This window comes from Vombatus ursinus, unplaced genomic scaffold, assembly GCF_900497805.2.
Source record: "Vombatus ursinus unplaced genomic scaffold, bare-nosed wombat genome assembly UNPS02014825.1, whole genome shotgun sequence".
Lineage (NCBI taxonomy): Eukaryota > Metazoa > Chordata > Mammalia > Diprotodontia > Vombatidae > Vombatus > Vombatus ursinus.
The window spans coordinates 7,366,256-7,379,282 of NW_020954603.1; the positions used below are offsets into that span (position 1 = coordinate 7,366,256).

Sequence of the window (13,027 nt, forward strand, 5' to 3'; positions counted from 1 at the left end):
GATAAATGTAAAGTCTTACAACTAGGGTTCAAAAAGCCAACTTCTAAATTATAAGATGAATCCATTAATCAGCAATCATTTTTTAAAATAATTTTTATGTCTTTTATTTTATTTTATTGTGGTTAGGCAGTGGGGTTAAGTGACTTGCCCAGGGTCTCACAGCTAGTTGTATTGTATGTCTGAGGCCAGATTTGAACTCAGGTCCTCCTGAATCCAGGGCTGATGGTCTGTCCACTGCACCATCTAGCTGCACCTGTGGCTTTTATTTTTACACCATCTACATTTCTCGTGTCTTGAGTTTCATTCCATAGAACAGATAGTTTAAAAAGAGAAAAAACAGTTCAGCAAAACTAATAAATCCATCCAAATCTTGTGTTCCCACCCCTGAAAGAAGAGAAGGAGGTAGCTTCCCTTGTCTGTTCTTTGGGCCTGACTTGGCCATTTCAGTTTTACCACATGCAGTTTCAATTGCTTTATTGTTCTTTGCGTTAACATGGTTGTAGTGTGTTGATTGTTTTCCTGGTCCTGCTTACTTCACGTTGTATCGTTTCAAATAAGTCTTCCCATGCTTCCCCATAATCTTCATAGTCATCCTTCCTTATAGTCCAGTAATATTTTCTTACATTCATGGAGCAGAACTTTTTTTTTTTTAAGATTGAAAGCCCATTATATGTTATTTAAAAAATTTTTAAAGATATTTTATTTTTTTCCAATTACATGTAAGAAAGTTTTCAACATTTACTTTTGTAAGATTTTGAGTTCCAAACTTTTTTCTCCCTCCCTCCTCTCCCCTCTCCTCTGGACAGCAAGCAATCTGATATAGGTTATACATGTACAATCAAATCAAACATTTTCACATTAGTCCTGTTGTGAAAGAAGAATCAGAACAAAAGGGGAAAACCATGAGAAAGAAAAAAATAAAAAAAGAGCAAATAGTATGCTTCCATCTGCATTCGGACTCCATAGTTCTTTTTCTGCATGTGGATAGCGTTTTCCATCATGAGTCTCAGAGTTGTCTTAGATCATTCTATTGCTGAGATGAGCTAAGTCTATCAAAGCTGGTCATTGCACAGTGTTGTTATTACTATGTACAATGTTCTCCTGGTTCCGCTCATTTCATTCAGCGTCAGTTTATGTAAGTCTTTTCAGGTTTTTGTGAAGTTTGCCTGCTCATCATTTCTTATAGCACAATAGTATTCCATTACATTCATATACCATAACTTCTTCAGCCATTCCCCAGTAGATGGGCATCCCCTCAACTTCCATTTCTTTGCCACCACAAAAAGAGCTGCTATAAATATTTTTGTACATGTGGGTCCTTTTCCTTTTTTTTTTTTTTTTTTTTTAACAATCTCTTTGGGATCCAGACATAGTAGTGGTATTGCTGGATCAAAGGTATGTGCAGTTTTATAGCCCTTTGGGCAGAGTTCCAAATTGCTCTCCAGAATGATTGGATCAGTTCACAACTCTACCACAATGCATTAGTGTCCCAGTTTTCCCACATCTTCTCCAACATTTATCATTTTCCTTTTTTTGTCATATTATCCAATCTGATAGGTGTGAGGTGGTACCTCAGAGTTGTTTTGATTTGCATTTCTCTAATCAATAGTGATTTAGAGCATTTTTTCATGTGACTAAGCTTTAATTTCTTCATCTGAAAATTGCCTGTTCATATCCTTTGACCATTTATCAATTAGGACTGGAGCAGAACTTTTTAACCATTCGCCAGTGATGGGCATCTATTTCATCTCTAGTTCTTTGCTACCACAAAAAGTACAGCTATGAATATTTTGGTGTCTGTGGTGTCTTACTTTTTGTCATTGACCTCCTTGGAGTAAATGCCTAGCAGTGGGATCTCTGGGTCAAAGGGTATGAGCATTTTAGTTGCTTTCTTTGCATATTTTCATGTTGCTTTTCAGAATGGTTGAACCAATTTACAGCTCTACCAACTGCATTAGTGTGCCAGTCTTTCCACAACGTCTCCAACACTGACTGTTCCAATCTTTTGTCCTCTTTTCTAGTTTGATAAGTGTGAGGTGAAACCTCAAGGTTGTTTTATATTTCTTTTAATATTAGTGACTTAGACTTTCCTATGATTGTTAATAGTTTGCAACACTTCATTTGAGAATGCTTTGTTGATTTTATTGGCAAATGGCCAGAGATTCCACTGCTAGGGACCTTTTCTTCTCTTACATGGCCACTAACCTGGTGTAGGCCCTCATCACTTCTCTCCTCTCCTTCTCCTTCTGTCTCTCCTTTTCTCTGTCTCTCCCTATCTTTCTCCCTCTCCTCTCTCTCTTTCTCCCCTTCCCTTCCCTTCTCTTCCCCTCTTCTCCTCTCTCTCTCCCCCTCCTTTCTTCACCCTCTGTCTCTCTCCCTCCTTTCTGTCTCTCCTCCCTCCCTCATCTCTGTGTCTTCTCTCTCCGTCTCTTTGTCTCTGTCTCTGTCTCTCCCTCTCTGTCATTCTCTCTCCCCTCTCCCCAACCCCCTCACCATGCACATACATACATTTCTTTTAGCTGCCTCTATATCTTGGCTACAGTCAGTATATTCATGGAACCATTGTTTAGAATGAGGGCAGGGTGGGTTCTCCTTCTGTGCTTTTGTAAGAGCCGTCATCATGGAGGATCACATTTGATTCTGGGCCGTTTTTGGAAGGATCAGTTGATAAGATGCAGACAAGAGTGATTGGGCTGGAAAAGGGCCTTGAGCCCGGGCTGGAAGAAGTGGAGATGTTTACTAGAGGAGAGAAGCTGCTGCAGCTGGCTTCAGGTTCTTGGAGGGCTGTCTTACAGAGGAAGGATTAGCCTTGGTCTGCTTGGGCCTAGAGGACTGAACAATGAGGAGCGATCAGGGGAAGCTGCCGACTAGTCGACTGAGGCTTGACATTGTTGGATATTATAGTCAAAGCTTCCGAGCGGGCTCTCTTCTGAGGGCTTGAGGAGGAGGGTGGATGTCCGCTTGGCAGTGACAGTTTGGATTCTGATGCCTCTGATGTCTTTTCCAGCTCTGTGGTGGTTTGGTCTGACACAGCTGGAGGCCCCGAAGGATTTTGTGGCCCTGGGCAAGCAGGGAGAGAGGGAGGGGGGTCAGGAGGCAACCCCGAGTTCAGTGTTTGAGGTGTGAGATCAGTCCCTGCTGAGTGAGCATATTGTACGTGTTTAGCTGGCCTGGCTTTTCAAGGGACACCAAAAGGGAAATATGTGACATTATTTTTCTAGTACTGGGTGGAGGGCTTGGGGAGTTACCTCCAGGACTTTAAATTGTTTGACACATACAGAAAATCACTGAGGTTGCTCTGGAGGATTATGGGAGTGAAGAGAGATTTGAGGCTGGGAGGCAGGCCCATCAGCAGGCTATTGCAATAGGTCATGAAGGCCTAACCCAGGATGGTGACAGTATCAGAGGAGTTAAAGGGGTCAGAGAGATGACCCCTAGGTGGCCAGCCTGGGTGACTGGAAGGATATTGGCGCCGCGGTCTATAGCCAGAAAGTTGGGTAAAGGAGAAAATTTGAGGGATATAGAGAATGAGTTCAGTTTTAGACATTAATGAGAGGCCCATGGATTTTGGGTTTTAATAAACATTCTAGTGAGGGGCAAATCACTGTAAATGATTTCCATGACTTTACTTCATCTGGAAAATGGGCAGGGCTCCGACTTAGGGGCCTCTTCTGCTTCTGCAGCTCAGCCATTGACTGAATGTGTGACCTTGGGTAAATCACCCCCTCCCCCTCCTAGGTGTTTCCTAAAGTCCTATTCAGCTCTGACATTAAGGGATTTTTTTATACCAGGGGCCCTAATGGGATCAAGAAAGGCTTGTCAGGTTGATGGTCACAATTCATAGTATCCTGTGGTCTATGAGGGTTTCCCTGGCTATTCTTAGTACTCTTGGCATCTTCTCAAGTGTGGCACCTCTGGTGTAGGGCCAAGGTCCTGTGTGGGTAAGGGTCCTAGTACTGGTGAGTGTGGTGGGGGAGAGTCTGCAGGCAGGCCTGGACCATGAACCTTGGCTTCTAGGCTGCTGTCTTAGAGCCATGTTTGGGGCTCTCTTGAGTTTCCCTGGAATGGACATGTCTCTGGCCATGCTAAGTTCCTGAGTCCATGGTGAGAGTATGTTTGAATCAAGCGAGGTGCAAATGAATAGTTCCCAGGCAGTTTGGAGGTGTATGTATTCGGGGGAAGGGAGTTGTTTCATAATTCTTTTGGCCTTCCTTCATGTCCCACTCCACATCCTTCTGTTCCTTAGTCTGCGCTCTTCCCCCCGCTACTTCTCTTTTCTTCTCTCACCTCCTCCTTCCTTCTCTTGCCTCTTCTTTCCTTCCCTTACCCCTTCCTTCCTTCCCTTGCCTCTTCCTTCCTTCCTTTATACCTTCTTTCCTTCTCTCTCTTTTTTTAATCTTGCATTTTATTTTTTATTTATTTTGTTAAAACATTTCCCAATTATATTTTTTTATTAATTTATTTTTAGTTTTCACCAATTACTTCCATAAGATTTTGAGTTTTAAATTTTTCTCCCCCTCCCTCCCCAAGTTGGTGTGCACTCTGATGTAGGCTCTACATATACATTCCTATTAAACATTTTCACATTACTCATGTTGTAAGGAAGAATTAGAACCAATAGGAGGAACCTCAGAAAAGAAGAAACAAAACACAACAGAAGAAAAAAATAGCAAATAGTATGCTTTGATCTGCATTCAGACTCCATAGGTCTTTCTTTGGATGTGGATAGCTGAGCCTTTTGGAGATGTCTTGGATCCTTGCATTACTGAGAAGGGCTGAGTCTATCAAAGTCATTCGCCACACAGTGTGGCTGTTACTGTGTACAGCATTCTCTTGGTTCTGCTCACTTCACTGAGCATCAGTCCATACAAGTCTTTCCAGGTTTTTCTGAAGTCTGCCTGCTCATCATTTCTTATAGCACAATAGTATTCCATTACATTCATATACCACAACTTGTTCAGCCATTCCCCAGTTGATGGGCATCCCCTCAACTTCCAATTCTTTGCCACCACAAAAAGAGCTGCTATAAATATTTTTGCACATGTGAGTCCTTTTCCTGTTTTTATGATCTCTTTGGGATATAGCCCTAGAAGTGCTATTACTGGGTCAAAGGGCATGCACATTTTTATAGCCTTTTGGGCATAGTTCTAAATTGCTCTTCAAAATGGTTGGATCATTTCACAACTCCACCAACAATGCATTAATGTTCCAGTTTTCCCACATCTTCTCCCACATTTATCATTTTCCTGTTTTGTCATGTTGGCCAATCTGATAGGTGTGATGTGGTACCTCAGAGTTGTTTTGATTTGCATTTCTCTAATCAATAGTGATTTAGAGCATTTTTTCATATGACTGTAGATGGCTTTAATTTCTTTTATCTGAAAACACCTGTTGATATCCTTTGACCTTTTGTCAATTGGGGAATGACTTGTATTCTTATAAATTTGACTTAGTTCTCTGTATATTTTAGAAATGAGGTCCTTATCAGAGATACTGGTTGTAAAAAATCTTTCCCAGTTTTCTGCTTTCCTCCTAATCTTGGTTGCATTGGCTTTGTTTGGGCAAAAACTTTTTGATTTGATATAATCAAAATGATCCATTTTGCATTTTGTAATGTTCTCTATCTCCTGTTTGGTCATAAATTCTTCTGTTCTCCATAAATCTGACAGGTGAACTATTCCTTGCTCTCCCAGTTTGCTTATAGTATCAGCCTTTATATCTAAATCATTTCCTTCCTTCCCTCCCCTCCTCCTTCCTTCCCTTCCCTCCTCCCCTGCTAGCCACTCTGTGTAATGGAATGCAATGAGATGTCTGTTTACCTAAGATGCAGGGCTGAGTCTGACCCCTCTGTGGGTCTGCTCTAGTCTGGGGATGCCTCGTTTCCTTGGTCTCTCAGGTAAATACAGATTGAGTCTTTTTATAAACGCATATTATTTACCTCATTAAATGTGTGTTTTGGCACATGTGTTATTTACCTGATACACACTCAGGGCTTCAGAGCAGCCATTTCTCTTGGCTGTGTAAACACTGTGCACAGATGAGCCCTTGGTGGGTGCTGTGGGGATGAGCCCCTTCCTTGCTCCAGATCTGGCTGCCCTGTGGGGGTGTGTCTTGCCTCTTCTGTTCCCCTAAGCTCCCCCCACCCCCCACCCCCACCACTTTGCTTCCTGGATGGTGACTAGGTCTGATTGGACCTTTGGTGCCCGAGGAGGGGACTGTACTGGAAGCTCCTGGGCTCGGATCCCCCTAGGGCTCTCTGCCCTTGTCTCTTCTCTGGGTGCCCCTTGAGGGTTCATTCCACCTCATCTGAAGAGCCCTTTGGCCCGGTGCAGCCTGCTGCAGAGCTCATTTGTGGCACCCCTTTGGCCACTTGGGCTTCGTTCCCCACCTGGGCTGTCCCTGTACGGGCAGGGGAGAGTACATAGGATTTGTCATGAGAAGACCCGAGTTCTGATCCTGCCTGTGCTGTGTACTGCTAACATGACCTTGGGTAAGTTACCCCACACAGTATAAGAAGTCTGACTTGATCCGTCCATCCCCACTATATGCTTTCCTATATCTCTTCCCTTTTGTGGCCAGACTTTTGCAGTCAGTGCCTCCACTGCCTTTCCTCTCTCGTCTTAGCTCTTGACAGCCTGATCTCCAGCCTCACCATTCAGCTGAAGCCCTCTCCAGAGTTGCCAGTGAGCTCTCAGTCGCCACACCTAATGGTTTGATTCTTCTCAGTCCTTGGCCTTTCTGTGGCCTTTGGCATTGTTGATGGCTCGCGTCTGCTTCCTACTCCTTCTCTCTCGTTGTCCTCCTGCCTGTCTGATGGCTCCTTCTGTCTGTCTCTCTTGATAGTCTTCCAGGTTGAGGCAGCTCACTGTGGGAGTTCGTGGTCTTTCCTGCAAGGGTCTATCCTTGGCCCTCTTTGCTTCCCGCCTAGACTGTTCCCCTGGTGATTTCAGCAGTCCCATGGATTTTGTTATCATCTCTTTGCTAACAGTTCTCAGATCTCCACATCTAGCCCTCACCTCTCTCCTGAGCTCCAGCCTTGTATCTCCAGTAGTCTCTCAAGACACCTTGAGCTGGATGTCCCACAAGCATCTTAACTCCCCACATCCAGTCCTGGCCTCCTGACCTTTCCTCCCACGCCCTCTTCTCTTCCCTCCGTCAGTTGCAGTGGCTCATAATTGGGCATTATCCTTCACTGCTCATTCCTCCCCTGTAGCCAGCATGTCTCAGGTGCTCCCCATCTCTGACTCTTGCAGCGTCCTGGTAGGGGTCCTCAAACTTTGCCTCTTCCCTATTGTGATCGCCTTTTGGTTGGGTCCCTTGACTTGTTTCTCCTCACTCCAGTCCGATCTCCAAAATGTCACCTTGTTCCTTCAAAAGTGCAGCTCTGACCACGTCCCCCCCTCTAGTTAATCAATTCCAGTGGCCTCCTGTCACCCTCAGGAGCCAATAGAAAATCCTCTGTCATGATCAGGTCTTTTCTAGTCTTTCTATACTTTACTTCTCATGGACTCAGTGATCTAGTGAAACTGGCCTCCCCGCTGCTCCTCGAATTCAACATTCAGTCTCCTGACCCCCATCCTTACTGCTTATCTCTGCCTCCTAGCTTCTCTGGCTTCAGTCTGTACTCACTTAAAATCTACCTTCTGCAAGAAACCTTCCCTGCTCTGTCTGATCTCCAGCTTACTCTGTTTCTGTCTTGTTTGTACACGGTGTTTGTTTGCTGACTCCCCATCATAGTGGGAGCTTCATGAGGGCACGGGCTGTTTTTGCCTTCCTTTGTCTTCCCAGCCTTACCTCAGTGCCCAGCACATAAGGATTACTTGTTCACTTGACTCTGCAGGTGCCTGAGGCCTGGAGCTGCCCCTGGGCTCCTGGGCTGTAAGCCAGGCTGTGAGGGCAGTCGCTGCGTTGTGCCTAAGCCCTGGTGCTTTCCTTGGAAGTGATGTAGTCACGGTGCCTCCAGGTGAGGCCTCCCCAGCTTGGGAGTCCAGTTGTGGTATCTGGGACAGACCACAGCATGCATTTGTGAATGGCATGTGGAGGAAGGATGAGTCTTGTCCTGCTGGCCCCAGAGGGCAGAGCGGGGGTTGGGGAGCAGGGAGAGGGTGCAGATAAACAAGCTGAGGCTGGATGGGAGGAAGACTTTCCTAACCATTAGAGTTGTCCTACAGTGGCCTGGACTACTCCAGGAGGGGAAGTAGTGATCTCCCCGTTCCCACGGGTCTGCAAGCAGAGGCTGCATGACCATTTGATGGATATGTTGTAGTGGGGCATTCCTTTCTGGTTTGGGTTGGATTGGATGAGATGCCCTGGGTGGCTTTGGGGATTCTGTGGGGTTGCCACAGATGCTCATATAGTGCCTGATTGTCTGGGGGAGCAGATCTTGGTCTGTGCAGAGGGAGGTAGATGCCCAGGCTCAGTCCTGGGACTGATCATGTCAGTGTGTGGAGAAGGAGGGGGCTGTGCTGATGCTATGGATTTTGGGAAATAGCCCTGGGGGAGGGGCCAGCAGCCTCTAAGTACTGTGGCCCGAGTCCCAGGGAAATATGAGCCAGCTTCGGGCCCAACAGCTGCATTTTTATGGGCTCCTTTTGCTGTTACTTGAAAAGGCTGTAAAACGGTCCTCTTCAGGTGGGACTCGGGGTAATACTGATCAGATTGCATTGAATACCCGTTTCACTGAGAGGGAAACCGGCCCCAAGCTAGGCTGGAAGATTATCAGCCTCGACTGGCTCAAGCATAGCAGGAGGGTCTTTGGCTCTAGGGACTGGCCCTTTCTGTGTCCTGAGTAGTGCTACTCTGCTTGCTTCAGTGGGTGGAGCCTTGAGCTGACCCCCAGGAGATCCCTTGTTCCCCTCATTCTTGTCCTGTGGACTGCCCTGCCTGGCTTAGTGGGTAGAGCCTTGAGTTGACCCTCAGGAGACCCCTATCCCCCTCATTCTCCAATAAGATATTTCACATTGTTTTCTAATTTTTCATTCTTTTGGATTTGTTTTACAGTATCTTGATTTTTCATAAAGTCACTAGCTTCCAATTGCTCTATTCTAATTTTTAAGGAAGTATTTTCTTTTCTTTTTCTTTTCTTTTTTTAAGGCCATTGGGGTTAAGTGACTTGCCCAGGGTCACACAGCTAGTAAGTGTCAAGTGTTTGGTCTGAGGCAGATTTGAAATCAGGTCTCCCTGATGTCAGGGCCGGTGCTCTTTCCACTGCGCCACCTAGCTGCCCCAAGGAAGTATTTTCTTCAGTAATCTTTTGGACTTCCTTTTCCATTTGGCCAATTCTGCTTTTTAAGGGCATTCTTCTCCTCATTGGCTTTTTGGACCTCGTTTGCCATTTGGGTTAGGCTATTTTTTAAGGTGTTATTTTCTTCAGTATTTTTTTGGGTCTCCTTTAGCAAGCTATTGACTTATTTTTCATGATTTTCCTGCATCACTCTCATTTCTCTTCCCAGTTTTTCCTCTACTTCTCTTACTTGCTTTTCAAAATCCCTTTTGAGCTCTTCCAAGGCCTGGGACTGATTCATGTTTTTCTTGGAGGCTTTGGATGTAGGAGCTTTGACTTTGTTTTCTTCTTCTGGTTGTATGTTTTGATCTTCTTTGTCACCAAAGTAAGATAATATAGTCTGACTCTTTTTGCACTGCTTACTCATGATCCCGGCCAATTACTTGAGTTTTAACCTCTTTGTTAAGGTAAGAGTCTGCTTGCAATGTGGAAAATGTACTGTCCCAAGCTTCAGGGATTTGTACAGCTGTTTTCAGAGGTACTTCTAGGGACCTGTAAATTTTCAGTTCTTCAAGGTGGTATGATAAGGGGCAAGGTATTTCCTTTCCACCACCACAAGCTCCACCACACCAGCACTCCCCCTCGCCCCAGGACCGCCCCTCTGAACTGTGACCCAGATCCAAGCACAGGCAAAGCAAGAGATTCCTGCCTCAGCCCTGGCAAAGGGATCCTTGCAATCCCCCTCTGATCAGCCACTCGATTCCCCCTCAGTCTGTGGGCTGGAAGCTCAGGAGGCAGCCACATCCGCGCTTGGGACGAGACTGAGACCTAGCGTCTCTCTCACCGCAGTCACAGACTTTTCCTACTGACCTTCTAAGTTGTCTTTGGCGTTCATGGGTTGAGAAGTCTGGAAACCGCCACAGCTGCTGGCGATTCAGCCCTCTGAGGCCTGCTCCAGGTTCTCTGCGGCCTGCGCGCCCACGCCAAACTGCACCCCTCTCCCCACCTGGCATTGTCGTGGGCTGGAAATTTGTTTCACTCTGTCTTTTTGTGGGTTCTGCTGCTTTAGAATTTGTTTAGAGCCATTTTTTATAGGTATTTGAAGGGGTTTAGGGAGAGCTCAAGCAAGTCACTGCTTTCACTCAGCCATCTTGGCTCCACACCCCCTCATTCTTATCCTATAGGCTGTCCTGCCTGGCTCAGTGGGTGGAGCCTTGAGCTGACCCTCAGGAGATCCCCTGTCCCCCTCATTCTTGTCCTGTGGGCTGCCTTGCCTGCCTCAGCAGGAGGAGCCTTGAGCTGACCTTCAGGAGACCCCCATCCCCCTCATTCTTATCCTATAGGCCTCCCTGCCTGGCTCAGCAGATGAAGCCTCGAGCTGACCCTAAGGGGATCCCCTGTCCCCCTCATTCTTGTCCTGTGGGCGGCCCTTCTACCTTAGCACTGCTTCCCCCCAGCCCCCACCTTGACAGAAGCTGTGGGTTGGTAGATGTGTGTTTGTGGTTGCTCACTGGAGGACCCCAGCGGTGTGAAGCTGCCCATCCAGCTGGAGACCCATATGTGCCTAACTTAGGAGGCTCCCTGCTCCAGGCCGCTGATCTAGTTAAAGGTAGAAAGGAGGGACAGTCAGAAGCCCTGGCACAGTTGGGGCTGCTGGGGAACGAACTAACTGGCTCCGAGGGTCTCTTTGCTTTTTTCCTTGGAGCAGCAGACATTGGGAGCTTAGAGGGGAAACTGACTGAGAAGCAGGAATTCCTCTCTTTCTTTGCGTGTGGACCGTTAGATGGTTGGATTAGAGCATTAGTCATGTTGCTCTTACTACCCCAGCTGGGTGAACAAAGTCTATGCCATCAGGCTTCTGGCACAGTAGCCAAGGCAGCCAAAGTTTGTGATCACCAGGTTCACTGCCATGAGTTCCCCAAACTGTTGGGGCACTGAAGCAGATGCTAGCTCTGAAATGCACATCCTTTTGTCTAGCAGTCAAGCAGATTGGGGACAGCTGTGCCCTCCCCATTTTTCTGCATGGGCCACATTGGAGTGGAGAAGGTGGACGGGAGTATAGTGAGTGTCTGGAGAGGCAGAGGTGGCTTGTGGGGGAGACTGTCCTCGGCCTGTGTTATCTCCCGTGGTGATCTCGTCAGCTGCTGGGGGCTCAGTTATCATGATTCCCCAATCTCTCAATCCAGCCCTAACTTCTCTTTCTTGAGCTTCCATTCCTTTATCACCAGGTGCTTCTGGGTTTCTATGGGCATCTTCAACTCAACACGTCTAAACGTTAATTCATTTTCACCCCCAAATCCTCCCCATGATTATCAGAGGCACTGCCGCGCTCTCTGTTGCCCCCCAACCTCAGACCGTCCCTCACCCTCACCTTTCCAGTCTGCTTCCAGGTCTTTCATTTACACCATCATGTGTACACACTTTCATTTGGGCCCCTTCTCCCCACTCACAAAGCTGCTGCGGGTCCTTGTCGTCTGGACTATCGCAGTGGCCTTTTCATCGGTATCCCTGTCTCAGATCCATTCTCTACATCACTGCTGCCAGAGAATTTCCTGAAATGCTAGTCACTCCTCTGCTCATTAAGCTGCAGTGGCTCCCTCTTACTGCCAGGATCAAACAGGAACTCCTCCGTTAGGTGTTTCAGACCCTTTATAACCTGGCCCTTCATCGTATCCTTTCCTCCCTTCCACTATGATAGAATCTAGCTATGCTGGTCTTGCTGTCCCGTGCGTGTGCCATTCCATCCCCCATTTCTGTGCCTGCTCCCAGGCTGGCCCCTTCCCCAGACTCTCTCCTTGCTCTCCTCTCTCTCATTCCCCTTCAAGACTCCACTCAGATCCTGCTTTCTGCAGGAGGCCTTTTCTGGTCCCTCCCATGACTTTAGAAGCTCCCTTCCTCAGAGATTGCCTTCCATTCACATTGATGGTATCTGTGCCTGCTTATTTGCATATTGGCTGTCCTGATTAGACTGTAAACTCTTTGAGGGCAGGGACTGTTTTTGCCGTCTTTGGACAGTATGTGGCATGTGGTGGGTGTTTAGAAAATGTGTGATGACTTACTGCCCAATTCGGGTTCTCTGTCTTCTTGCCTGTTGGGTCTGTCTGTGGCTCTCTGAGCTGGTCAGGTGTGTGTGTTCTCAGGGTTCCATTCCAGGACAGAGGGGGAGCCCACAGAGTCGCTCATTTCTCTGTTGTCGTTTTGGGATGACCCTGCCTGGGCCCCAGCTCGGGTGCCTGTGGTTCTTCCAGGCCACAACCCTGGGCAGCTGTGTGTGGGCAAGTGGTCTAGGGGGGGGCTGGTGGGCCTCAGGGAGCTTCCTGCTGGTGTTGAGGGGAGAGTAACGGCATGTCTTTTGTCCCCTCCTCCCTCCAGACCTCTGGGTGTTCAATGGTAGCAGCATTTGGCCATCCTGGGAAAGTGAGGCTCTCTCCAGACTCGCTGTGGAAGGCGAGGATAGTGCTGGGCTCTCCTCCTCCTCCTCCTCCTCCTCCTCTTTCTCCTCCTCTTCGTCCCGGAGCTCGGCTCCATCTCCGGCAAGACGCTGGCGACTCACGGCTTCGGGGTGGCCATGGCGGCCATGGCAGCCATCCCTCCGCAGAGGTACCACTACTTCTTAGTGCTGGACTTCGAGGCCACCTGTGACAAGCCGCAGATCCATCCTCAGGTGACTACAAGGGGCCTCGAGAGGGGGGAGGGGGTGGGTGCTGCCAGGGGCCCCGAGGGGTGTGTCTTACCCCTTCTCTGACACGCTTCTTTCTGTTATACCTGGCCTCTCTCCAGCCCCTGGGGAATGCCCACTGGGTG

General features: G+C 47.5%; 1 protein-coding gene across 2 annotated transcripts in view; it reads left to right on the forward strand.

Annotated features, from left to right (window-relative positions):
- Positions 1–13,027, forward strand: part of ERI3 (ERI1 exoribonuclease family member 3) — a 194,888-nt gene that overhangs the window by 12,353 nt on the left and 169,508 nt on the right. For both annotated transcript variants that reach the window (XM_027837918.1, XM_027837917.1), the window contains exon 2: positions 12,596–12,887. In XM_027837918.1, the coding sequence (XP_027693719.1) occupies positions 12,792–12,887 (96 nt within the window). In that variant the 5' untranslated portion in view covers positions 12,596–12,791. The remainder of the gene's footprint in view (positions 1–12,595; positions 12,888–13,027) is intronic.